This window comes from Clarias gariepinus, chromosome 9 (assembly GCF_024256425.1).
Source record: "Clarias gariepinus isolate MV-2021 ecotype Netherlands chromosome 9, CGAR_prim_01v2, whole genome shotgun sequence".
NCBI classification, from domain to species: domain Eukaryota; kingdom Metazoa; phylum Chordata; class Actinopteri; order Siluriformes; family Clariidae; genus Clarias; species Clarias gariepinus.
Window position 1 is genome coordinate 14,549,339 of NC_071108.1, and position 26,089 is coordinate 14,575,427.

Consider the following 26,089-nt stretch of genomic DNA (forward strand, 5'->3'; position numbering starts at 1 on the left):
AGCCTAAACGACTAACTACAAAAATAATTAATTAAATAAATAAATAAACTGACGACGTCGACAGCAGCAACAAGATAAAAAATATTTAAACGTAAAAATATTTATACTGGAATTTATACAATAAACATGACGTGTGTGTGTGTGTGTGAGAGAGAGAGAGAGAGAGAGAGAGACGAAGTCAAAGTGCATGCTAAAATGTATGTAAAATTATTTCTCACGATGGATTCGAATTTCGAAAAGCCCTTAAACTTCCGCTCTCGATACTTAGGCTGTTAAAACGCGCATCACTGTGTTGTATTGAGCCACGTCTAAAACAGCACTGTGGCACACTAAGTAGTATTCCTAAGTAGTGAACTAAGCCCCCCGTGGCACTCTGTTATAAGCACGCTCTCTGCTTCGAGACCGCGTGATTTAGACGTCGTTGTGGGCGCGGTTTCCGTAACAGCGTTGCCATGACGCCGGTAAACATGGTCTCGTGACTTCACTTTGGTTCTCCGAGGATTTAGTCTGTCGAGAAATGTAAACAATGTTACTTTTCATTAAGGGAATTTCGTTTAAATAAATGACACGAAAGAGAAATAAAAATGTGAGTAAATTTATTATGCGTGTAAAATCAAAATAGATTATATACATGCGATATGTAAATTACCTAAAACCACCAGAGATGTAATTTGGTTGTGTGTTTTCTGGTTATTCTAAAATAATTATTCTGGGCAGCTTAAAATGAGGGGTTATCTTAAAACTTTAAACTGGATATTTAAACTCCGACCAAAGTGCACTACGGTGGGAAACCACAGGGATTCAGATCTGTGTCTCCAGGTAACATTAATACACTTTTTATTTTAATAATGGTATGATGATGATGATGATGATGATGATGTTTCATATCTTTAAACAGACACTTAGTGGCCAGCATGTCACCGCTATCATTATCATCCAGAGAGTTTTACTTTTAAGAACTTATATAGGGGTAACACAGTGACTGCACCTCTAGGATTGGGTGTGCATATATTACCACTAATCTGTGTGTGTGTGTGTGTGTGTGTGTGTGTGTGTGCATGTGCGCGCGGAGGTGCATGTCCTCACTGTGCTTGGTGGGTTTTCTCCAGGTAGTTTGATTTTCTCTAAAGACATAAGTCTAAAGTCATGCAGATTAGGCTAATTGCCATTCCCACATTACCCGTAGTGTGTGAATGAGTGTGTGTGTGTGTGTGTGTGTGTGAGTGAGTGTGTGCCCTGCAATGGATTGGCACCCTGTCCAGGGGATAGGCTTCAGGGCTTCTGTGAAAGTGTATAGGATAAGTGGTATAGAAAATAAATGAATGGATAAATGAAAGACTGAGTGTTCTAAAAATCTTGTAGTTGGAATTCCAGTGGTAGTAGACCAAATGGCATAGACATGTGTTGTTATGAATTAAACTGTATAATAACAAAAAGACTTTACTCTAATTAAGGGGGGAGCTGAATTGGTCCACAATGTGATGGGTAGGATATCTGAATTTGTCCTATTTATTTTGCTCCTAAAGAACGGTGGTGTGGAGGAACACCATGCTACTATTGAGTGGAATGAGATTGAGCATTTCTATGTTCTTACCGACCTAAACTCCATCCATGGCACTTATGTTAATGACTGTTGCATACACAACGCAGCAGTGCGTCTTACACCTGGCGATGAAATTCACTTTGGCTATGGAGGTTCCGCCTACAAGCTTTTAGTGGATCCTGCAGACCCAGTAAGACATGTTTAAAGGATGTTATGTTAATAAAATTCCTAATTTAATGTCCTAATTAAATATTTCTTGATTATTTTTGGTAATGATAATCATGAAATACTACTGAGCTCCTCTGGTGAGATTTGGGGGTGTGGGGGCAGGGGGGGTATGGGGGGAGGGGTATTACATGGCCATGACTTGTGGGAACAAGATAGCCTGTTGTGACTACTACATATTAAGGTGTGGGAACAAAATAGTATAATGCGTGGCCACAAGATATTATGCTGTGATCATAACTTAACCTCATAGCAGTTAGCCTCATGTAATCCACGAACAAATTAAAATGGATTTTGTTTAATAACTGTTAGTACTGTATAGACGAATGATTACCCTTACACACAGCATAACTTCAAAACAACAACAATCTCAAGTTCTTAAGTTGTGGCCATAACATAGTACAGACATCTCGTTCCCACATCTTAGTAAGGCATGGCTACAGAATCCCCCCCCCCACCACCACCACCCCCATGTCACCAGAGGTGCTTCATAAAATACTGTACCAGATATCACTTAATATTTTAGCTATGTGATTATGTCAGCAACATATCTTGAGTAAGTTGAAGTTGAACATTACTTATTTTTTTGCCATCTGATTACTTTCATTATAATGATTTTTTTTTCCATATACACTCAGCTCCCTGTTCTGCCTATTCAATGTGCCACTTCTCCAGCTGGAGCAAGGAACCGCCCTTTGTCATCTTCCATTAGTCCTCATCCACCTTGCAGAACTCGACCTGCAAGTGCAGGGGCTAAACGCAACAAAAACGTTCCTGAGTGCGGTAGCTCCTCTTATAGACAAGGTAGAAGTTCTATTCTATTTTTTTATTTTTATTATTTAATTAGTCACAAAAAGACTTGTGTAAAATCCATCACTTACAGTATTTTGGATGATACAGTAAATAAATACATGTATAGTCATGGCCAAAAGTTTTGAGAATTACATAAATATTGGAAATTGGTAAAGTTCCTGCTTAAGTTTTTATAATTGCAATTTGCATATACTCCAGAATGTTATGAAGAGTAATCAGATTAATTGCATAGTCCTTCTTTGCCATGAAAATTAACTTAATCCCAAAAAACCTTTCCACTGCATTTCATTGCTGTCATTAAAGGACCTGCTGAGATCACTTCAGTAATCGTCTTGTAAACTCAGGTGAGAATGTTTATGAGCACAAGGCTGGAGATCATTATGTCAGGCTGATTGGGTTAGAATGGCAGACTTGACATGTTAAAAGGAGGGTGATGCTTGAAATCATTGTTCTTCCATTGTTAACCATGGTGACCTGCAAAGAAACGCGTGAAGCCATCTTTGCGTTGCATAAAAATGGCTTCACAGGCAAGGATATTGTGGCTACTAAGATTGCACCTAAATCAACAATTCAAAGGATCATCAAGAACTTCAGGAAAAGAGGTTAAATTCTTGTTAGGAAGGCTTCAGTGCATCCAAGAAAGTCCAGCAAGCGCCAGGATTGTCTCCTAAAGAGGATTCAGCTGCGGGATCGGAGTGCCACCAGTGCAGAGCTTGATCGGGAATGGCAGTGGGCAGGTGTGAGCGCATCTGCACACACAGTGAGGCAAAGACTTTTGGAAGATGGCCTGGTGTCAAGAAGGCCAGCAAAGAAGCCACTTCTACAAAAAAAAAAAAACATCAGGGACAGATTGATCTTCTGCAGAAAGTATGGTGAATGGACTGCTGAGGACTGGGGCAAAGTCATATTCTCCGATGAAACCTCTTTCTGATTGTTTGGGGCATCTGGAAAAAGGCTTGTCCGGAGAAGAAAAGGTGAGCGCTACCATCAGTCCTGTGTCATGCCAACAGTAAAGCATTCTGAGACCATTCATGTGTGGTGTTGCTTCTCATCCAAGGGAGTGGGCTCACTCACAATTTTGCCCAAAAACACAGCCATAAATAAAGAATGGTACCAAAACACCCTCCAACAGCAACTTCTTCCAACAATCCAACAACAGTTTGGTGAAGAACAATGCATTTTCCAGCACGATGGAGCACCGTGCCATAAGGCAAAAGTGATAACTAAGTGACTCGGGGACCAAAACGTTGAAATTTTGGGTTCATGGCCTGGAAACTCCCCAGATCTTAATCCCATTGAGAACTTGTGGTCAATCCTCAAGAGGCGGGTGGACAAACAAAAACCCACTAATTCTGACAAACTCCAAAAAGTGATTATGAAAGAATGGGTTGCTATCAGTCAGGATTTGGCCCAGAAGTTGATTGAGATCATGACCAGTCGAATTGCAGAGGTCCTGAAAAAGAAGGGCCAACACTGCAAATACTGACTCTTTGCATAAATGTCATGTAATTGTCGATAAAAGCCTTTGAAACGTCTGAAGTGCTTGTAATTATATTTCAGTACATCACAGAAACAACTGAAACAAAGATCTAAAAGCAGTTTAGCAGCAAACTTTAAAAACTAATATTTTGTCATTCTCAAAACGTTTGGCCACGACTGTACTAAATGTTATTACTTCTTGATTTATGAAGGTTGGCATCCAGTAAGTTGTATTACCGCCATCCCTTTACCTTTTTCTCATGATTTTTAGGCTGTGAAATGTCAGTACGGTTAATGCTCTTTATTGTCCTAGGTAGTTGGGCCAGCGGCACAGGAAGAGGACTCATTTTTAGAAATGCAAGAATGTCTCAGAGCTGTCAAAACATGCATAACTTATTACAGGATAAGGTGAGTATGACTTCATTTTTCTGCCTAATCTCTATCTTCCACATCTACCATAGAGCCTAAGTAAGTTTACTAATGTATGTGTGATTGTTAATTTAACTAGAAAAAGAAGAAAAAAATATTTTTCTTAAAATGTTCACTATTTGGTCAAATGTTTGTGGACACCTGAGCATTATACCCCTGTGTCCTTTTTGATCAGCCAATCCAGATTTAGTCTCCCCTTTTGCTGTTAGGGCAAGGCCAGATTCCAATTTTTAACCATGTAAATGGGCATTTTCTCATTCAGCCAAAATAGCATGTGCGGTCAGGCAATGATGTCAGGTGAGTGCAGTCAGCATTCCAGTTCATCCTTATGGTGTTTATGGTTTTGGGGATGTGGTCAAATCTCTTGGGAAGGCTATGCAAAGTATCCTTGGCAAACCATACCTTTGTGGAGCTTGTGTTATATACACTCTTCAAGTGAAGATAGATTGTAATGCTAAAGCATACAAGGATATTTTGTACAATTTGTGTGCTTCTAGCTGTGCTCTGCATAAGAAAAATGTATAAGTGTAATGGTCACAAACATTAATTGACATGTTCAGTATAATAGTCTAAGGGCTGTTGTTCAACTGTAAAACCAGATAATGTCTGGCTTTGGATTAACCCAGGTTTGCAGTGGACTGGTTATTGCTGAAGGCTGATAGTCACAGTGGTGTTCACAGTGGTGCAGAACATAAGAGGTTCAGAGGAACCTTACAACAAGCTTTCACTTAGTTCACCAAAGGAGGTGAATTAAACAATCAAAGGTTAAATTGCAACAATTTTTAAGAAACAGGCGGAGTGAGATAACTAGATAGCCAGATAAAGAAGTCTCAGGTTTCATCATTTGTGAGTCTGGTTTCTCCTCAGGGTTTCCTCATGATTTCTAAGGGAGTTTTTCTTTGCTGTTGTTTTTGTTGATTTGCTTTGGAATCTACACCTACTGTACTGTACATCTAAATTTCTATAATTTCTCTTGGTTTCCATAGGAAGAAACCTGGGCAAGATCTAGGGAGGAACAGCGTTGTGTGCTGGCATCTCAGGGAGAAGCTCAAGGGAAGGATTGTATGATCTCAGCTCTAAGGGAGGAGGTGTCAACACTCCAGTTGCAGCTCTCTCAGAGCAATAAGAATGACACAGACGTTAGACAAAAGCTGCGTAACCTGACCAGAGACATCCAAGAAAAAAAAAAAGAGATCCAACAACTAAAGGAACAGGTGGAGCTTTGAGTGTTAATGTTTTTTGGCTTTTTCTTTTTTCATGAACTACTCTTTATTTCTCTCTTTTGCCGTTAACATGTAGTGTAACACCTACTGGTGTATGTGTGTGTGTGTGTGTGTATATATATATATATATATATATATATATATATATTTATATTTATATTTATTTATTTTTTATTATTATTATTTCTTTGCTTGAGTTAAAATCATGATTATAACATCTATGTAGATGCTGGCGATGCAAGCAACAGTAGGTGTCCACAGTAGCCAGGCTGTAGCAGAGAGGGATCAGACGATCAGCAAACTCAAAAAACAGCTGGAAAAGCTAAAGAGTGAAAACAGCAAATCTACAGGTAGACGTAATGGGCACACACTGTACCTTTCCTTCACTGTTACTTTGACCAAACTTATGACACATAATCTAATGTCTGATCAGATTTTTAGACATATTTTATTATACTTTGTTTTGTAGTGGTGCTACTTTGCTGTGTTTGGTATATGAGGGTTGTTCAAATCAATTCAGGACTTTTGATAAAATTTCTTAAAATTTCGCGAAAGTAAAACAGTTGATCGGTACAAATTCTTTAAGGCAGCCGAACATTTGTAAATGCTTAGAGCCCATTTCTGTATGTAAATGCCTGATTCTTGAAAACCGATGGACCTGCGGAAGAGACACATTCACAAACACCACTTGCACATTAAAAAACTAGCTGGGAGTTATTGCCATATTCCCTTTGCAGTCCTGACCTCTCTCCAAGTTATTTCCACCTGTTCCACATTTCCACACTAAAGGAGTTCTTAGGAGGCTAGCGTTTAATCATAGCTCTGGTATACTAAGAAAACTTTCCTCATTTATGGTATAAAAGTGCTAGTGAAACACTGGGAAGTGCATTAGTGTAGCAGAGGATTATATAAAGAAACAAAAATAGTTTTTACACTCATAACTAGGTTCTGTTATTCTGCTCAATCAAAAGTCTCAATCGAAAGTCAGGTTCTGGTCCACCCTGTCCCAGATGTACCATGCTTCGTGCCCTAAGCCTCCTGGCATAGGCTCCAGGTCGATGTGACCCTGAATACTGGAAGCGTATGGAAGATAAGTGAGAGTGAGGTTCTGGTCCAAATCACTTTCAAATCTAATTCCAAAGATTTACTAAAATTAGGTCAAATTAATGTTGGGTGACCACAGTTTTATATCAAAACAAACAAACAAAAAAAAGATTTAGCCTTAAAAAAATTATAATAATTATTATTATTATTATCCCAAATCATTTTAAACTAGCACAAATAAATTCACAAGTAAGTAGAATTGATGCATGTAATGAAAAATATAAGCTTATAAGCTTCTCTACAGTCCTTAAGTTTACCCCTTAACCAATGCTATTTGGAGATTGTAGAAAGAAATTAAGGAAGGTCAACAAAATTGGGTATCCTAGGTGTCAAAAAACTCTCCCTTATACATGGGGGTGTGAGCAAATCCACTACAATAGCTAAATCCAACGATGTTCACTAAAATACCAAGTAGGATATTCTAATAAATATTACACTGCTTATGGGAATGCTTTTTACAGAGATCCATATCAGGTTCATAGCTTCTATCACATTTATCACAGTATACAGTAATAGTATAGAATAGTAGTTCTTGATAAGTCTTGACAATTCACAGCACATTTTGAGGCAGCACTGTAGGAAAATACTGTTTGTGACAGGTCAGCATGAGTTTGACATGGTTTGTAGGATTCATAGGTGATTACATTGTATTTATAAACACATTGTGCCATTTTATAGGTAATGTATATCCAATTCATAGGTAAATTAAGGCATGTGACGTCATGAAATTGACCAACCAAGAACCATCAAGAATTTGATTTTGGGACTGAGCTCTAGAAATAAGGTCGGAAATGTGGGAAAGTCAGTCTTAACTCTAAGTCAAGGAATCAAATTGTACGTTATTTTCCAGCGCTGGTCATCAATGCACAGAAAGATCTGTTGGTTCAGGAGAAACAGGCAATAAACCTGGCTGCTGAAGTCGACAGTCTCAGAAAGGACGCAAGACACAAGGATGCTCAGCTTAGTAACATGGCTAACAAGGTTCAACTTAGTTCTCTTCTTGCTTTTAGTATTTGGTTCTAGTGTTTTAAAAAAAATATATCAAGTTTTTAATGTGACTCCTTATCTCATAGCTGTCCAAGTTTAAAGACATTGAGAAGCATCAGGAGGAGTTTCTTGCCAAGGAAAAAGAGGTGGATTCCCTCAAAAAGGTGCACATTCTTGATCTCATGTGCCATTCAAACCATAAATGTTCCCTTTTTTTTTTTTGTTAAAGTATTGATTTGTATTTGTTCTGCAGACTGTGGAGAAAATGGATTTGACTCTAAAAGAGAACCAGAAAGAGATAAAGGAGCAGATCGCAGAAAAAGAATTAGTTAAACACAGACTCGTCGAAAAGACACAGGTCAGAGAGTTCAATATTGATTCTTATATTTCTAATAGGGCAACACTGTGGTGCAGAAGGAAGCTCATACTGTAGCTCCAGGGTCTATGGTTTGATTTAGAGATTGTTTTTTTTTTTTTTTCGCATGTAATTCTTGTATCTGCATGGGTTTCCCCCTTTGCCTTCCACCTCCCATGACATTCCACAATGTCTGTGTTTCTGTGTGTGATGCCCTGCGATGGATTGATGTCGTGCCTCATGCTTAGTGATTCCAATGCAACCTACTGCAGTATCTTGAACAGCAAAAAACTGTTACTGAAATTGAGCAAATGGATAATTTTTGGTCATATTTGTACATTATGTGTTAAAATAGGATGGCACGGTGGTGTAGTGCTTAGCACTGTCGCCTTGCACCTCCAGGGTCTGGTTTTGATCCCTGTCTGTGTGCATGGAGTTTGCATGTTCTCCCCAGGCTTGATGGGTTTTCTTCGGGTACTCCGGTTTCCTCCCACAGTCCAAATAATGTAGGTTAAGTTAATTGGCATTCCTGAATTGCCCGTAGTCTGTGAATAAATGTGTGCATGTGTGTGTGCCCTGCGATTGATTGGCACCCTGTGCAGGGTGGACCCCGCCTCGTGCCCTGGGATAGGCTCCATGCCTCCCGCGACCCCTAAATACAGGATTAAGGGGTATAGACAATGAGGGGTATTGACGATAGAGTTCTGCACATTCTAAATTTATTTAAAGAACATAATATACATCAGTAGTCCAGACAGAAATGGGTTGGACTATCATTATACACTATTTTGGTATAAATATATACAAAACATGTATATTTAATGAACACTTATTGCATGTCTTTAGTACTGTAGGTACACATTTTATCCTCTGCATATGATCTTACTCTTTTGATTTTGTTTGTATGCCATGGTGTAGGAGCAATGCTCTCTGCAGTCTGAGATGAGCAAACTGAAGCAGCAGCAGCAGCAAGCACTCCAAAGAGAACAGAAAGCTCAAATAGAACTAAGACACACACAGACGAGGGTGAGATTTGAAATCTATAAATATAACAGGCATTTACTAATGGCGAATCATAACCTCATAACTTTTCTTTCAGCTTGAAAATATTTGCAGTCAAATCATGAAACGGGTACTCGTCACTTCAGAAACAATATCAGAACAGGAGGTAATGTAAAAGTATTTCCAGTGTTTGACAGTCAGATTTATCAGTCTGTTAATAAACCCATCAGTGCTTCCACCTTTGCATATGTTTATGTGTTGCTCAGTAGCACATTTGTCTCGGATTATAGTGAAGAAATCTGTTTTTGTGTGCGTAGATACTAAATCGTCTGTCAAAATTAAATAAAGAGAAGGAAGTAATTACCTCCAGAGTTCAGGAATTAGAGGAACAACTGCAAGAACATAATGAAAACCAAGCACTGGTGGAAGAAGACACTGGGAAACTCAAGGCCAGACTTGCTGAAGTTCAGGTATTGTGAATACTACTGAAATACTACTTATACTACTGAGAGGCACAATAAATAACATTAACAATTTTACACTAATTATGACAGACTGCCTTTTATTATTAAACTATGAATTATATCACGAGGATACACGACACAGTGGTGCCTTCTTTTTTAAGTGAAAAAAATAAAACAGATTAACCTGCACTTTACCTTTAAAAAAGTAAAAATAAATCCTGACAGATAAGTGTTCCCGTTTATACGCGCAGGCACCGTATGTGTGTGTTTGTGTATGTGTGTGAATCTAAAGTAAGAGGAGAGGAAGAATCAGCCCCTTCTGTCCCCCCCTTCTCATCTTACACAGTAAACCTTTCCCCTCTCTTATTTGAATTTTACACACACACACACACTTTTGCATTTTTAACCTCTCTATTGAGACTTTCTTTTACTTTAGAGCGCGTGTACTGTTTCTTATGACACACGTGTGTACAGCACGTGTGTAAAGCAAAAGAAAGTACACACGCTCTGTACACACACGCTTACAAACACAAAATAACCGATGCTTTACCGCACACAAGTTGTCACAGTGTTGTAGTAAACAGTACACGCGTGCACAGATGTTGATTATAACAGTGAGAGACACGCACTAAGGCCGTGCAGGGTGGACGTTTACCCACAATTCCACAGCACAAGAGAAAGAAAAAACATTAGCTCAGTTGTGATCACGTGACGCTTGGCATCAAAACAAGAAGTGCATACGTGAAACATGATACTCAGCACTCGTAAACCAAAACTTATTCGTTTTTCAAGTCAAAATGTATTCAAAATCTTTGCTCGTCTTGCGAAACACTCGCAAACTGTGTCACTTGCAATTCGACGTTCCATTGTATATTGAATGAATGAATGTATAGTACAAGGGGTGTTCAAGTCAAACTAGGACCTTTGATTGTGCAGAATAACAAAACGGTTATAAGCATAAAACTACAATAATGCCCTTAGTTTTCAGTGTTTCAACCACCGAGGTAAAATGTTGCACAGACTGCCTGCTTCACTTTATTGTCACTGCTGAAATACTGGCCTCCTAGGAACTCCTATAATGGTCCTTTACTTTAATGGAAAACAATGGACTGGTTTGATCATCAAAGGCGTTCTGTTTTTGCAGGTCAATGCATGACCTCTTGCTGCACCATTTTCACATTACAGGAACTCGGCTGGGAGTTATTGCCACAACCCCAGTACAGACCTGACTTTGCTCCCAGTAATTTCCACATGTTTGGGCGATTAAAGACATTCCTGGGAGGCCAACGTTTCAGACATGAAGCAAGCTGTCTGATTATGCATCTGATCTATTTAGAAAACTTTCTACCTTGATGGTATCCAAGCACTAGTGAAACGCTGGGATAAGTGCAGTGGTGTAGCAGAAGATTATATAGAGACATAATGGTAGAGTTATGATAATCCCGATAAATCAAAAGTCCTGGTTTGACTTGAATGTCTGTTATATAATGATTGTTGTCACTCTATGCATTCAATTTTTTTCATTTTTACTTGAATGGATAATTAAATTTTAATGTTTTACTTTTTCCACTTTCCATAGAGTACTGTACAAAAGCTACATTTAGCAGATGCCATACAGACCCAAATATCCGCTCTTCAAGATGAAAATGTGTGTGAAGCGGTCAGCTGGGTTCAAACTCACACAATCTCCATCCTAAGCAGTCTACACACAATACTAAAGGACACAGCAGACATATTGCAGACAACCGGGGTTGAGGTGACAGAGAAGACTGGAGGTAAGAGATCATGAAAATGCAATCCACAAACGAATAAAACAGTTACGGATCAGAACATAGACTTTAAAAGAGCGTGTGTATTTACTTGCTGCTGAAGGAGTCCCAGGTGCGGTAAAATCGTTGTGCAAGCAGCACCAGGAGGTCCAGTCACAACTCGGGAGACTTCAGGTCGGAATGTTTCATTTTAAGGTGTAAATTATTAAAGATGGTTGTATATCAACATACAACCTATGAACATAAACAATGTAACATGCATTACAGGAAGAGAAGGAGAAGCTTGAAGAAAGGGAGAATGAAGCTGATGACATGCATTTGGAACAGGAGACTATGGAACAGGTCCATCAGGAAACTCAGGTAAGGCTAATTACAAGGAGACATCATACAGTATCATGGGTAATTGGGAATGAGTGATCTGGAACATGGTTAAGTTTCCGGTTCAGCCAACTTGGAACATGAGTTTAAATGATTTTAATGATGACACCTTAAAAAAAAACTAAAAGATGGGAATAACCATGGACCATCAGATAAGATATTATTACAATACAGTAGCCATTCAATTTACATCATGATTGTGTTTTGGTAGCACGATTTTATAAACATCCCGATTTGATATTACATTTTATTTTGAATTCTAAATAACCTTAGCAAATAATTTGGTTTTACTACACAGAATGCTCTGATGCTTGTGAATATTTTGGAGCGCACCACCTCAAATTCAAATAATGAAAAATAAATAATCAATTAAGAAATAATGAATAAAAAAATGAATTGCCACACAAATGAATCATGATACATCTCAGAGTGGGATTGGTTGGTAGGAAGAGGAATGCTTTGTTTTGATGCAATCCACCAACACAATTGTTCCTACTGTAGCCCTTGTTCCGGAGAACCACCTGCCCTGCATAGTGTCCTGAGTGTTTTTTCTGCTATGTCACCCACTTCAATTCAGAATAGCCTGATAATGAGCTGATTAGTTAAATTGGTTGTGTTGGTGGTCCTCCAGGACCAGTGTTGAGAACCATCGATAACTAATTGCAATTTGCTTCATAAACTGAATTTCAAACTGTTTCATCCTTCTTCATAATTCCCTGGTTGTGTTAACTGGTGCAGACAGAGGTGGAGGATGCTCTAAAACTGCAGCTAGAGAGAATAAGTGCTGATCTGGAGGCAGCCAGAAAAGTAGAAGTAAGTCAAAACTAACAGTACACCTTGTGATAAGTGAGCAAACACAATGTTTAAGTAAATTAACTGTTTTCATCATACAGGAGTATTTCTATTGTAGAGGAGTGTCTATTGTAAATAATGCTAGTGAAGTGAACTTCAATGTAATTAATTTTGTAAGATTTTATGTTATCCTGAAATCCCTCTAGCTCTGTCATCTAACATCTGTATAAAAAAAAAAATAAATTTTTTTTTTAAATGTAACCTTCAGGCTGTTTTACGTTCGGAGATGGAGATGCAGGAGTTGAAGTGGCGCACCAAACTGGAGGAAGGAAAAAAAAGAGAAATTGAACTGATGAACAAGGTCAAAGAAGTAGAGCTGCAAGAGGAACAGTGGAGAAAGGCAATAGAGGAGGAAAAGGTAAGAGAGGATGAGTGGTGGACAAGAGTAGACGAGGCCTTGCAGAGAGGAGCAGAGCAAGAGAAAGAGAGATCCAGGGTGGAAATTGAGGAGTACCAGGAACAGGTACAGTGTTTCACTTTTGAAACAGATTTAGATTTTTAGTAATGATTCTTTTGTGTACTATATTTATGAGAAGTAGGTAAAATTGATTTAATGAATTAACATAAAGGTGCGGCAACATGCTCACACCATTGTTGCCTTGGAGGAGCAAAAGAGCTCAGCAGTGCAAAAAGCCAGAGAGATGCAGGAGGAGAGAGACTCACTATCACAGCAGCTTACAGGTGAGAAGTAATGAACTGTAGACAGAGATTGAGCTCTGCATGCAACATTTTTTTACACAATTATCCCATTTTTTCAAATTAAATCTGTTATGAACAGTATTCATTATGTATGCGCTTTACATATCAGCAAGTCTGCAAGTCAGACCTTTAGGATTTGTGACTTTTTTCGTTTATTCATCTTCCATACCGCTTATTTCATACAGAGTTGTGGGGGGTGTGGAGCCTATCCCAAGAGACTTTGGGCATATGGATGGGGTGCTCATTCACAGACTATGGAATTTGGGAATGTCAATTTTACAGGACTGGAGCTAAAAACTCAATTATATTAGGCTTTATAATGCATTACCTGTGTACATCCTCAAAAAGTATAGCGACGTGCGTGTAAGATGCATGTAAACAGTAGAGGCAGGAACGTTTTAAGAAGAAATTGTGGTCCACAGTTACCACGTCTGCAGTTACACCCTAATTATAGCAAGTGCAGGCTTTATGCTTAAGCATGCTCCTGCATAAATTGTCATTAATATCATTTTCATGGTTTTATGTCTATAATAGAATTTGCCTTTATTAAATGTCCCATAGAGGCACTTAACAAGAAAGAGGATGTCAAACCAACTGTTACATTAGAGCCATCAGAAGAGCAACAGCAGTTGAAACAGACCGTGACATCCCTCAGGTAAAACAATTAAAAATACAATACAATATTTCAACCAGAACTCTACATGATATTCATAGTGCCAAATGAATTTACTTCATGAAGAAAAAAAACATTAATTACTTTAATTGAGATTATTGTAGCTGTTTCTTTTTTTGTTTTTTTTTATCTTGGTATCATTTAACTCAAGAAAACTAAAGGTACAGTCTGGTCCAGAAATATTTGTACTATGGAACATTGTTTTTGCCTCTGTATATCTGACCTCAACGCAATGAGGCATGCTAAAGAAAAAAAATTGAAAGTATAGTGAAACCTCGGATTGCGAGTAATGAGGTTTGCAAGTGTTCCGCAAGACAAGCAGAGATTTATAATAAATTTTGACTTGAAAAACAAGCAAGTCTTGGTTAACAAGCACCGAGTATTATGTATTACGCATGTGCTTCTTGTTTCAACGCAGAGCATCACGTGATCACAACTGAGCCAACGTTTTTTCTCCCTCTTATGCTGTGAAATTGCTGGTAATCGTCTCCTCTGCCCGGTCTTAGTGCGCGTCTTTTACTGGTATAATCAACATCATGCATCGTGCACGCGTGTACTGTTTACCACGACACTGTGACTACGTAAAAAGCATATTTTATTTTGTGTTTACAGCGCGTATGTACTGTTTCTCATAACACATGTGTGTGCGCGCGTGTAAAGCAAAAGAAAGTGTCATTAGTGGATTAAAAATCCATTTTTTGCTCGTAATCCGAGGTTCCACTGTAGAAAGATAAGTGCGTTCAGTAAACCAGTGGTAAAGCATCTCAAGCAATTAAACTCAGAATTTGGTGACATCAATGGGTACCGGGCTTCAAATAGTCATTGACTGCAAAGTTTTTGTATCCAACTATTAAATGAATCTTAGTTGTAATTATTTTATTAGTTTGTCCAACTACTTTTGAGTCTATGAAAAGGTAAGGACTTTTAGAAATGCCTGGTATTCTGATGCTGGTAGTGAAATATGTATTTAAATAAAAGATCACACTTGAAAAGTCTACACTTGATGAGTCATTACATCTTAAGTGTTTCATTTTAATGCTGTGGTGTACAGAAAATTGCATTGGTGTCCAAATACTTCTGAGCTCGACGGGTATGTTTCAGAGCTTTCTTAAATAAAAACTCCCTAAAGTTTACCTGCCATAATCACAGCACTGTTTGATTATTGTAAACGCTAAAATGCTGTAATACACTTTTTTTTTTAAGTCATTTAATAGAAGGTGGAAACATGAAAGGATAAAAACAGTTCATAAAATAAGGGCATGGGGGAAAAACATGCACACAGTAACCAGGAGCTGTGAGGTGGGAGTGGTTTATGCTGAAATTAGAAATTATTTAGATTGTTTTTCTGCATGACACTTTCTTTCAGGGCATCACTTGGAGTGTCTCAACAGGAAGTGGTCAATCAGGGTGAGGTCATTGCATCTCTTAGTCGTGACCTAGCTCATGCTCACGCTCGCCTCTCTGACCTCACAGGTACCTTATACTACAGCATAACTTTTTATCTTTCAGATAAATGAATACAGTGAATCACAAATCATAAAATATTAAAAGCAAGTGGCTGTTGGAATAGAGCTTTTTTTTATGTTTTTTAAATATTTAATATAATTTTATGTTATGTGTAGGAGAACTGAGTGAAAAGCAGAAAATAGAGCTGGAGACACACAAAGCTTTAGTAGTGGACCAGAAAATGCAACTGAGCATGCTCACACAGAAGTTAACAGTAAATGCTGAGCTTCTTCAACAGAAAGAAGAGGAATTGAGGACAATAAGAGAAAAACTGGTGTATGATATAGACAAAATCTCCAAGTCTCTTAATTTATACATAACATTTTAGATTCATTTTTCAGTTTCATGCTTATTGTTTAAATGTACGTATATTGCATATGGTTTACTAATTATTTGTTTTATTTCTGCTATCAGACAAACAGAGGCAGATTTAAAGAGAGAGCGGATAGAGAACATGGGTCTCCTTCCTACCCCACACACTAAGGTGAGACATTCAATATACATACAGAGCAATTTTGTCGCTGTGGGTATAATCAAGGCTGATTATATGCCTTTTTTTTTTTTCAAATATATGAATATACCAGGCAACACAGTTATGTAAACCAATACCAAGTGGAACAGAGAGAAAAGCACAATTAAACGTACAGTAAGTGTTCTGACAAAATAGTAATTATAATGAATACAGTTTATGTGGTGCGGATTGGAGAGCCGTTTCAGAGGGGGTCAATAAAAACAGGAAGTTGAGAGAGTGCTTATGATGCGCACGTGAAGACCTTTTTCGATTGGAGGTACAGTAGCGTGGGGTTATTAATTAATTACCTCAAAGGGAAACAAAAGAAAACACAAAACAGAGTTTCACTGTCTACGCGAGAACGGACAGGACTCAAACTAAAAACGTATATCCTCTCGGGGCGTTCGCCCTTACCGAGGATTTATAGCAGAGAGAGAACTTGTCTTTTTGTGCTTTGCACTACTGAGTTGATATTAAGAGCGCATGCGCGTTGCTCTCCCGCTCTTTTTTGCCGGCGGATTAGGAAGACAGAGGCTGGGTCTTTGCCTCCGTCTGTCGACTATTTGCGCGCTTGTCTTGTCTTGTTCTTTTTCTTGGCCCTGATACCTTACCGGTGCTACCTAATGATCGCACGAAGTGCGGCGGTATCAGGACCCTTAAATAGGCGTGACATCAGGTGCGACGTATTCAGCCTGATTGTCTTGTGGCGGCGTTGCCTGGCAACCATGTGTATAAATTACCGCGCCTCTGCCTGTTCAGAACAGTACATATAACAGTATTTATGCGTGGCTCTGCCCCTCGTGAGACCCGCGTTGTTACACAGTTAGTAAATACACCATAGTGGTGTGTGCGCGCGCACATAAACAGACCGAGACAGAGAGTGAAGAGGGGGTTTCCCTGCACATCAATTTAGTTAGGTAACATGATTCTTTTGTGTAGCAATTCATGTATCGCTACATTTACTTCAAAATGCTTATTTAATTTTTTTTTTATTATTTATATGCTTGCATTTTACTTGCAACTGAAATGGTTCAGTTCCTCTGTAACCCTAACCTATTTACACATCAGCAGGAGAAATTATTTGCAAAGGTTGTTTAGAATTGTAACAAATTCTAAAACAATAAATGTAATAAATACATCTGGATATACTGGGTATCATGATAATATTGTATTGACTGGTTCCTGGTGATTATCATTCCTACCATTCAGTCAGTTTTGGAGGCAAAGGCTTGCCCATCTGGTCCAATTGTACAGAAAAGCCAATGCAATACAACTTGGAGAAAAAAGGCAACACTGACAATAATAGAAAGACGTAAGAACACTCACTGCACCACATCTCGCGCACAGAGCCCACCATGCAAGAGTAAACGTCTGTAAACGCCCCAAATCCTAATCCAATCAATCACCCATAGGATGCGCTGGAAAAACAATAATTTATTATTATACGGAATAAACCATGACTTTAATCATGCAGTGACCTTGTTAACATTAAAGTATTAACCTTAACATTAAAGAAGTCCTTAAGTGTTTTTCGTTCATATCTATAGCTTCCTCTTCTGTAGTATGTGTTTGATTACCATGGACAAGCGTTGCTTTCTCAGACCACATGATGGATAAATTGTGGGAACATATTCTTGGTGATATTTTTGTAGATTTGGTTTTAGTTTGTGTACGTGAGATTGTCAATTAAAGCAATATCAAGTATTGTCAAGTAAGCATTTAGAGTAAACATCTATTACAAATCTAGAATATTGTTAGTATATTGCTTTATGAATAGTCCTGGTATTTAGTCCTAGTATTTTAACCCCAAAGCTTCTTCCTTGTAGGTATTCCAAAATCATCTTCCTGGAAAAGTTGGAGGGATCTGTCCTTTTTTATTCATATGTTTTAGTATCACAAAGTAATGTAGTTACTTTGGCTTCTTTCTCTCCTTATAGTTGAACGGATTTGTTCTGGAATGCTATTCTTGGCATTGGTAGTCAAACTTGAGTCAATGATTCACCAAAACGTATTACAAGAAGACAATAGAAAAAACAGTTTCTATTTTTTTTTCTTTCTTTTTATTAAAGGACGTGGCCAGTATGGTTAGTCCCAGCCACCTGCATGCCTCCAAGTGCAAAGGTTGCCGTCAAGAAGAAATTATACGACAGGGCAAAGAAACCCTCAATGCAATGAAAGAGAGGATCAGGGCCGTAGAGTCAAAGTGGCCCTGCAGTGAGTTGCACTAGATCTTTTTGTTGACCCTGTATATAGCTACAGGTATTTAAGAGGAACGACGGCATGAAGTCATTGTGCTATAGTCATCTGGACTGTTGTGTGTTTGTAGCGGTACTGGTCCAGCAGGGGGAGCTAATAAGAAAGGAGAAAAAGGAGCAGGATCAAACAAAAGCTCACAGGCTTAAGAGATCTTTAGCACAAAGAGACAGTAGGACTGAGGTAGGACTGGTAATTTACAGTTATTTTAATTACATATACCTATATATAAATACGTATTTATATTAATAATATATACCTGTTTATAAATGCACATTTACATTTATATTAATAAGCCTCTTTGGTGAGAGTTATCGTTTGAGTCTTTTAAGATGTGCACATAAAAATTGTACAGTCATGTTAAACAGTATTCTCTTTTTATTCTATTTGCTTTTGTTTAAAAACATAATAAAAATCATCCTCAAAGACCTCAATAAAATTGAAGAGCATTCAGGAGTGTGTTATTCAAGGACATACTGTAAGCAATAGTATTTGCAGTACATCAATCTGGAAAGAGTTATGAAATAATTTACAAACAATTTGGAACAACATTCTACAGTGAGAAAGATTATTCACAAGTGGAAAGCATTCAAGACAGTTGCCACCTTCCCAGGAGTGGATGTCCTAGCAAATTCACCCACGGTCAGATGATGCAATGCTTGGTTTAATGTTAAAGTTTCTTCTGTTAAAAAGCCCCTTACAGTATGTATGAAAAGAACATGGAAGCACTACTAAGGTTTGTAAAACTGCATCTCAACAAAGCACAAGGCTTCTGAAACAATGTCCTATGAACAGATGGGACGAGTTGTTTGGTCTCAATGTCCAGTGGGACATGTTTGGGGAAAACCAAACAGCATTTCAGCAGAAACACCTTCTACCCACTCTCAAGCATGGTGTATTCTAGGGGCAAATGGGAATCCAATCAGGTTTGGTGAAATTGGGTCATGCAATGGGACAATGTTCCAAAGCACACCAGTAAATCTACATCAAAATGACTGAAAAATTAAATAAAAGAATCATGGATTTGAAATGACAAATGACCTCAACCTAACTGAAATGCTGTGGTGGGACCTTAAGAAAGCTGTGCATAAGTGAATGCCCAAAAACCTCAATGATCTGAACTACAAGTTATTGAATCATGGGAGTACTTAGTATTGCCCATATTCTTTGTGGCTTCAGTTTTGTTAAATAAATAATGACACAGTGAAAAAGTTATATGTTGGTGTTCATCTGAGGCTGTGTTTGTCTAACACTAAGACCAGGTATGATCAAATGACTTTTATTATGTTTTTACACATAGGAATAAAAGAGGGGGCACTAACTTTTAAACATGATTGTATGTTCTGTGTGTGTATGTGAGGGAGTTGTCTGGGTTACATGCTGTAGGAGATTTATAAGTGCTGGTTTGCCTCATGCAGAGTGGCTTTGCCTTCCCTGAGGCTCTGAGTGAAGCAGCACTGGAACGCACTGCAAGGCTGGACTTGTCTGATGCTTTGGAGCTAAGTGAGAGGACGGTGAGTACAGAGAGAGAGAGAGAGAGAACCAGAGAGCATGCACGTCTCACTGTATGCCTTTTTCATAATGTTCTCTCTGTTTATGACCTATTTGCATTTCAACGTGTCCATTTGTGCTTCTCTTCTCATCAGTGGTACCGGAAATCATTTTCGAAGTAGCACTTAACTTATCATAGCATTTTTTTTCACCCCACACCCTGGTTTCAGTGCTTGGGGTTAGACTAACCAATGAACAACTGTGATGATTTCCTCTATATGGTTGGTACAAAAATAAGTCACATACAGCCACTGTGCATACTGTATTTCTAGAGATGTCAAAGTTTAATAGTACAGCCACATCTTACTGAAAATCTATATCATAATTTTGACTGAGCTTTCTTTATAAAAAGCAATGCTCATTTTTAACAAGCTTACTGGATTTTCAGCTAAGACATGTTTGGGGTCTAATGTGTAAAAAAAATGTTGGACAAGATTTATTCTCTGCAGACGTCCAGTTTTGATTAGATTGATCTTAATACCAAAGCTAAACAAGTTGTTCCATTGTAATATTGGGAAAAGGCCAATATTCATTATCCGAATGCAGCCTGTTCCAAAATTTAATAAATATGCATCTACCTTACCCTATCTAACACACCTTTGACACTAATTACTCTGGTTTGTTGTTGCATGCCTCTATTTAGTATGTAGATCTGGCACGTGCATTGTGTGAAGCTCTGGAGCTGAGTGAGGGACAGCTTTCAGGATGTGTCCCACTAAAGCACTTGCCACCAGGGGAGAGAGAGCACATGGCCTCTCTCAGACAGGAAGACCTGGAGCTGTTAAGAAGCCAACTCGCCCTGCGCAACAGCCAAACCCAAAACAAAGACATGCTACTGCAAGAGAGCCAGAAGGAAATACAATCACTCAGGTGTTCATAAAGATTAGATTCGTAATTCAGGCAAACTGAACAATTCAGTAAGGGCGTACTCATAAACACATGCTTATTCAGCCTCTTTACTGTACCTCTCTTTCCTCTAGGGAAAGCCAGGCCTTGGGGCAGCAGCTGCAGATTGAGCTGGATAGTGTGTGTTCAGAGCTGGATACACTGAAACAGGAGAGCAGTATACTACGCCAGACCCTGGAGGACACACAGACCCAGCTACAGCACTACACTAACCACAGGAAGGGCATGGTATAGCTTATGCATATGTACACACACAAAGCAGGATCATAAATAAACCTCACACAGTATCTACAAGCTTGACAGTAAGAAAAGCAGCAAAGACAAACAGAATTGTAAAAATAGAGAGACAGACAGACAGCCCAACAGAGAATCCAAACAGACAGTACACAGAGATAGTAGACAGAGAGACATGCAGTAAAGACAGAGAGACAGGGAATAAAGATAGACAGTGAACAGAGCGATTGGCACTAAATCCAGACAGACATACGGATGAACAGGCAGCCCAACAATAAAGAAAGATAGACAGACAAACAGAAAATATAGGCAGATACTGTAGTACATAGAGGGATTGACGGTAAAGACAGACAGAAAAGACAAGGAGACACTAAATATGGACAGATGCTTCAATCATTAAATAGAAGCTGGCATAACAGTAGAGGCAGAGAGACTCTAAAACAGATAGACAATGAAGAGAGGCAAGAACACAGTCTTGGAAGGTATGTGCCCAGCGCCACGAGCATGGTTCCTGCTCTCCAGATATACTGCATTATTCAGTCGACCAGATCAAAACTCCCAGGTTCCACTGAGGATCTCTATTTCACAAGCCCTGCTGAGATGAAGGAGGCCTTGAGGAACAGGAAGCATGCTCTGGCTCTGAGCCTGATAGATTTTAACAATGCTTTTCTCTTTTTAGGCTCACAAGAAAAAAAACATGGGGGAAAATGACATTGAATGTTTCATGAATGGTCCTTAAATTTTTTTTTCATCTTCATAAAAGACATAAATATTCAGGAATCAGTGTATATTTATTAAAAATGAGTGTTTGATGTATATCATGTAATGACAATATAGTGCAAAATCCCAGTGTATTATAAGAGCAAGGTAGTTCATTATAGGCTTTTGTGGGCAGAGAAAAATATGGAGATAAAATGACACTGGTGTTTTCCTAGGTGAATTTCCTTCTAGCAAGAAATAAAAAAGTCATACATTAATCTGACATTAAAACTATCCAAACAGTAACATTCATTGCTACATTGAAATGATAACGACATTGGCTTCATTTTAAATTCATGAAATTACAACATGCTTTTGTGATATACACATTATAAAAGGCGAGCAGTTAAACTCCTTACACACAAACCTAAGGAGAGAATCAAACCCGGAACCTAGAGGTGGAAGGCAACAATGCTAACCACTAACCCACCATGCTAACTTAATGCCTATTACAATCTTGTGCATGTCTTTAAGCTGAATAATTGTTTAAGCATGCGGTTTTAATGGTGCTAAACTGGAGGTAATAGCTTGGAGTTAATAGAGGTACTGTAAAAAGCTAAAAAAAAAACATAATCTTAAGACATCAAACATGTCAGGGTTGGTTGACGAAATTACTGTATGTCACTTTTTGGCAAACTGTACTTTTAAAAACTATTACTAAAAAATTCAGTAATTTCCCCTCCAACATTTTGTTCTTTTTCAGGCTCTGAATATGGACAAAACGGAAGGGAGGAGAATAAGAATTGGTCATCATAACTGTGTACCAGACACAAACTTTGGCAAGGTAAGGTCACTTTTCATGTTCTCTGGATCATTCCTTACATACTTATACTGAATGTAGCATAAATAACCTCATGCTTTTATTAGTGTTCTTTTTCCCATTTCCTTTTACATTAATCATTTTTATTCTCTGCATTAGCAGATGTTGTTGATCCACCCAACATCTGTGCTCAAAAATACACTGTTTCATTTATATTATAAATTCTAACTATGTATTTGGGACTAACAAAAAATAGTTTCAGTTTCTCCTTACTATGCTGTGCGTGTCTATTGATGCCATCGCCCACAACATATTTTTTCACACTATGAAACATGCCAATATAAAAAAAAATACCACATTAGGGTAAATTTAACATAGGGCCTGAGCATATGTTTACGTGATCATGGTGTCACCTCACCAGCAAAAACTACGCTTATAAATGTGTCTCCTTTCCATTAATAATTGGCCTGCTATATATTCAGAGCTGTCTGATACTAGCTGGGAATAAAAAGTGTGTTTTGTTTGTGTTTGTGCTTGTAAGAGAAATCCATGCAGTGCACTTCAGGCTGTGTTGAGTTTTGTATTGTATACCTCTGCTGTTTAATTAATTAATGTTTTTTTTAACTGCACCCACCAATTTGTGCCTTCCCTGATGTGATTTTTATGCCTCCATTTTCTCAGGCTTATAAACTCACTGACATTTACTTTAATGTTTTTATATACTTGGCCATGTGTGCGTGAGTGAAACGTACCATATACTGTATGTGTTTGTGCATGGATGGGGATGTGTGTACAGGTAGCTGTCATGAAGGGGTCGAGGAAGCAAGAGAGGAGGAAAAGGGCTGAGGGTGAGAAGGATCTCCTGATGAATGAACGCTAAGAACAAAGGAGCTGCTAAATGACTGCTCATATAGCTAGTGTGGCACAACAGCAGCGGCGCGCTAATCTCACTGAGGCTCACTGAGTTCAGGTTCCGGCCTTAAAATGAATGACTGTCATATTACAAATGCACTTGATTCTTTATAAAGTTAATTATGTTTGCCAAAGGAAATGGTCATACATCTCACAGAAACCAAAGATGTCATAAATACATGATTATTCGCGTATACGAAATGTGTTAATGAACGACATGCACTTTTTATCTGTTAATGGTATTGTTGTGAAGCTTCTGCAAAGCAAGTTAACACAAGTCAATAATGTATAACAGCTTGTTTTTTTCCCCCTTTTGTTAACACGTATCATGTTCTTAAAAGCTGCTGTGTCTAAAAACTTAAAAGGCCAGCTTTAGAGCTTACTACACTTGACAAAGCACTGAACAACTTTAATGTTTATCTGCACCATATATCTTTTACATTTAGTATGTATGTTTAATATTAGCTCAGTACTATAAATCTGACAGAGGTATGCTGTTTAAGGTAATTAATACATTTTTTCTGAATACTCACACTCCTGTGAACACGCTCTATGGTAAACATTATAATGCCTTTTAACGTGAAGTTGCTATGCTAATCTCTACAGAGTTAACACTTATTAATAGAGAAATTAGAGGCCGTCTGTGAAAACATAACTGCATTGTTTTTTTCAAACTGACAGCATCGATGCACTTGCAGAGTCCTGAGTAAAAATTTACACATCATTTGTCAACACCAGGCTGTGAGTGTTCTTCACTGTTTCATACAGACCATGAAAAATCAAAATCTTGTTATCTTCTAGTCATTTGACTAAAATTATAATTAAAAAAAAGTTTAAAAAATAGGGATTTTAATACAAGTAGTTGTGTGGTGTATTAAAATCTATATTGTTTAAACTTTCCAGACTTTTAATGTCTAAAGAAAAGGAAGTCTGTTCAAACTTTTACTGGTAGTGAATTTTACAGTTTATATCAGGAGTGACAAACTTGATCTAGAAAGGGCCATGTGGGTGCAAGCCTTCATTCCAACCCGAGCATAAGCCACGCCTGTTTAATGTGACATTCTTGGATTACAATAGACTATCAGGTGTAGCTTCTTCTTAGTTGGAATGAAAGCCTGCACTCACATGGCCTTTTCTGGATCCAGCTTGACACTCTTGTTTAATATGCATAAAACATTCATTTATTTATTTATTTTCCAAGTTGCCTTCTATGCGTGCTCATTGCGAGGTGCTTACACACCCACTTATACGCTACAGGCAACACAAATTAGCCTACAAACCTGGACATGGGATTCTACACTCAGCTTTGGAGGTGTGAGACAACAACGCTAAACAATGAGCTGTTGATCCACAATATCTCCTGAAAAATACATAGACAATAGAATGCACTGTATACCTTAAGTCATTGTATATTTTATTAAAACAATAATGCATTTCATAATTTTAATGATGTGAAACAGAACAGGAGATACATGACATAGTATTTACAAAACAGGAACATATTGGGGAACTTCAAAAGAATTTTAGTATGTACGTTATTAGACATACAGTGCCATGAAAAAGTATTTGCAGTATTAAAGTTTTCTTTCGCATACTTGTCTCACTTAAATGATTCAGATCATTAAACAAATTCTAATATAACACAAAGATAATCTGAGTAAATGTAAAATGCAGTTTTTAAATGATGATTTCATTTATTAAGGCAAAAAAGCTGTCCAACCCTACAGTATGTGAAAAAGTAATAGCCCCCTAAAACCAAACAACCGGTTGTGCCACACTTGGCAGCAACAACTGCAATCAAGCTATTAAGTAATCTTAACTCTGTAAGTGTGACAAAAATGCAAAAAGAAAAAAAAAAACAGCAACAACAAAAAAACAGACAGGAGCAAATACTTTTTGATCAAGAAACCTCAAATTTTACACCTTTGCAATATACTAAGGACAGGACTTGATGATGAATCTTAACCCTATTTAAAATATAAAAACAAATAATTGCATGTTTGTGACTTCTGTGCAATAATGTATGCTAAACAGTAAAAAAAAAAAAAAAAGGAACATTTTTTATGTATATTAGGGTATATTTCTGTTTGTGCACAGACTATATTTTCCTGCAGTCAGAAAGCTCCAGGTTGTACAAATGACCCTGACAGAAATCTTGGTATTTCTGACACATCGTCACACTATCATAGTGACTCATTGCTCTGGAATCCTGAAGGGCTGTTTCCAAGGGTGCCGGATTTTAAAAAGAAATGTCTTCTGGTTAAATCTTCATTTATTAAATAATACAGTGCGTTTAAAAATGCTTTCATACCTTAAAAATGTTTGAAGGAGACATTTGTTTTCACAAAGTAAACTACAGTATATACACCATTCAGATGTTTTTTTTATGTCTGTTCTTAATGTATATCATACTTGTGATGAATAAATATATACATTGCTTCTGTTGATAACAAGGCATGGTATAGGATACTGAAAATAAGAAAACTTACACCTGCACCATAAATGTGTTTGTAACTGACCCCCACAGTGGCTGTAGTTTTGTATACAAAGAAATGTAAAGCAAATGGTGGCTCTTTCCCATGATGGATGTTATAGTGTCAGCATATTTCCACTCTTCATTGACCCTGCCTTTTTTTTTGTCCTTTAGAGGAAGAAAACCAGCTGTGATATTACATTTGTGTTTACTCCAAGTCAGTGGCCTG

At 37.9% G+C, this 26,089-nt stretch overlaps 1 protein-coding gene across 1 annotated transcript; it reads left to right on the forward strand.

The window, feature by feature from the left end:
* The first annotated feature begins 485 nt into the window (after positions 1 to 485).
* Positions 486 to 24,119, forward strand: fhad1 (forkhead-associated (FHA) phosphopeptide binding domain 1). Its single transcript, XM_053503710.1, has 30 exons — positions 486 to 586; positions 718 to 819; positions 1,527 to 1,733; positions 2,407 to 2,572; positions 4,374 to 4,468; positions 5,476 to 5,703; positions 5,939 to 6,062; positions 7,667 to 7,797; positions 7,890 to 7,967; positions 8,057 to 8,161; positions 9,077 to 9,184; positions 9,258 to 9,326; positions 9,478 to 9,630; positions 11,204 to 11,399; positions 11,497 to 11,567; positions 11,661 to 11,753; positions 12,510 to 12,584; positions 12,832 to 13,086; positions 13,193 to 13,304; positions 13,884 to 13,977; positions 15,362 to 15,468; positions 15,618 to 15,777; positions 15,916 to 15,985; positions 18,082 to 18,226; positions 18,339 to 18,448; positions 19,684 to 19,779; positions 20,460 to 20,686; positions 20,797 to 20,950; positions 22,419 to 22,499; positions 23,272 to 24,119. Exons 1-30 carry the CDS (start codon positions 563 to 565, stop codon positions 23,353 to 23,355), a joined length of 3,720 nt encoding a protein of 1,239 aa, XP_053359685.1. The 5' UTR covers positions 486 to 562; the 3' UTR covers positions 23,356 to 24,119.
* Positions 24,120 to 26,089: the final 1,970 nt, after the last annotated feature.

Excerpts from the sequence above, each read along its gene's own strand:
- fhad1 (XM_053503710.1), top strand. The coding sequence starts at position 563 with ATGACACGAAAGAGAAATAAAAAT. Across the intron at positions 4,469-5,475 it reads ATAACTTATTACAGGATAAG|GAAGAAACCTGGGCAAGATC; the intron begins GTGAGTATGACT and ends TGGTTTCCATAG. Across the intron at positions 9,185-9,257 it reads TAAGACACACACAGACGAGG|CTTGAAAATATTTGCAGTCA; the intron begins GTGAGATTTGAA and ends CTTTTCTTTCAG.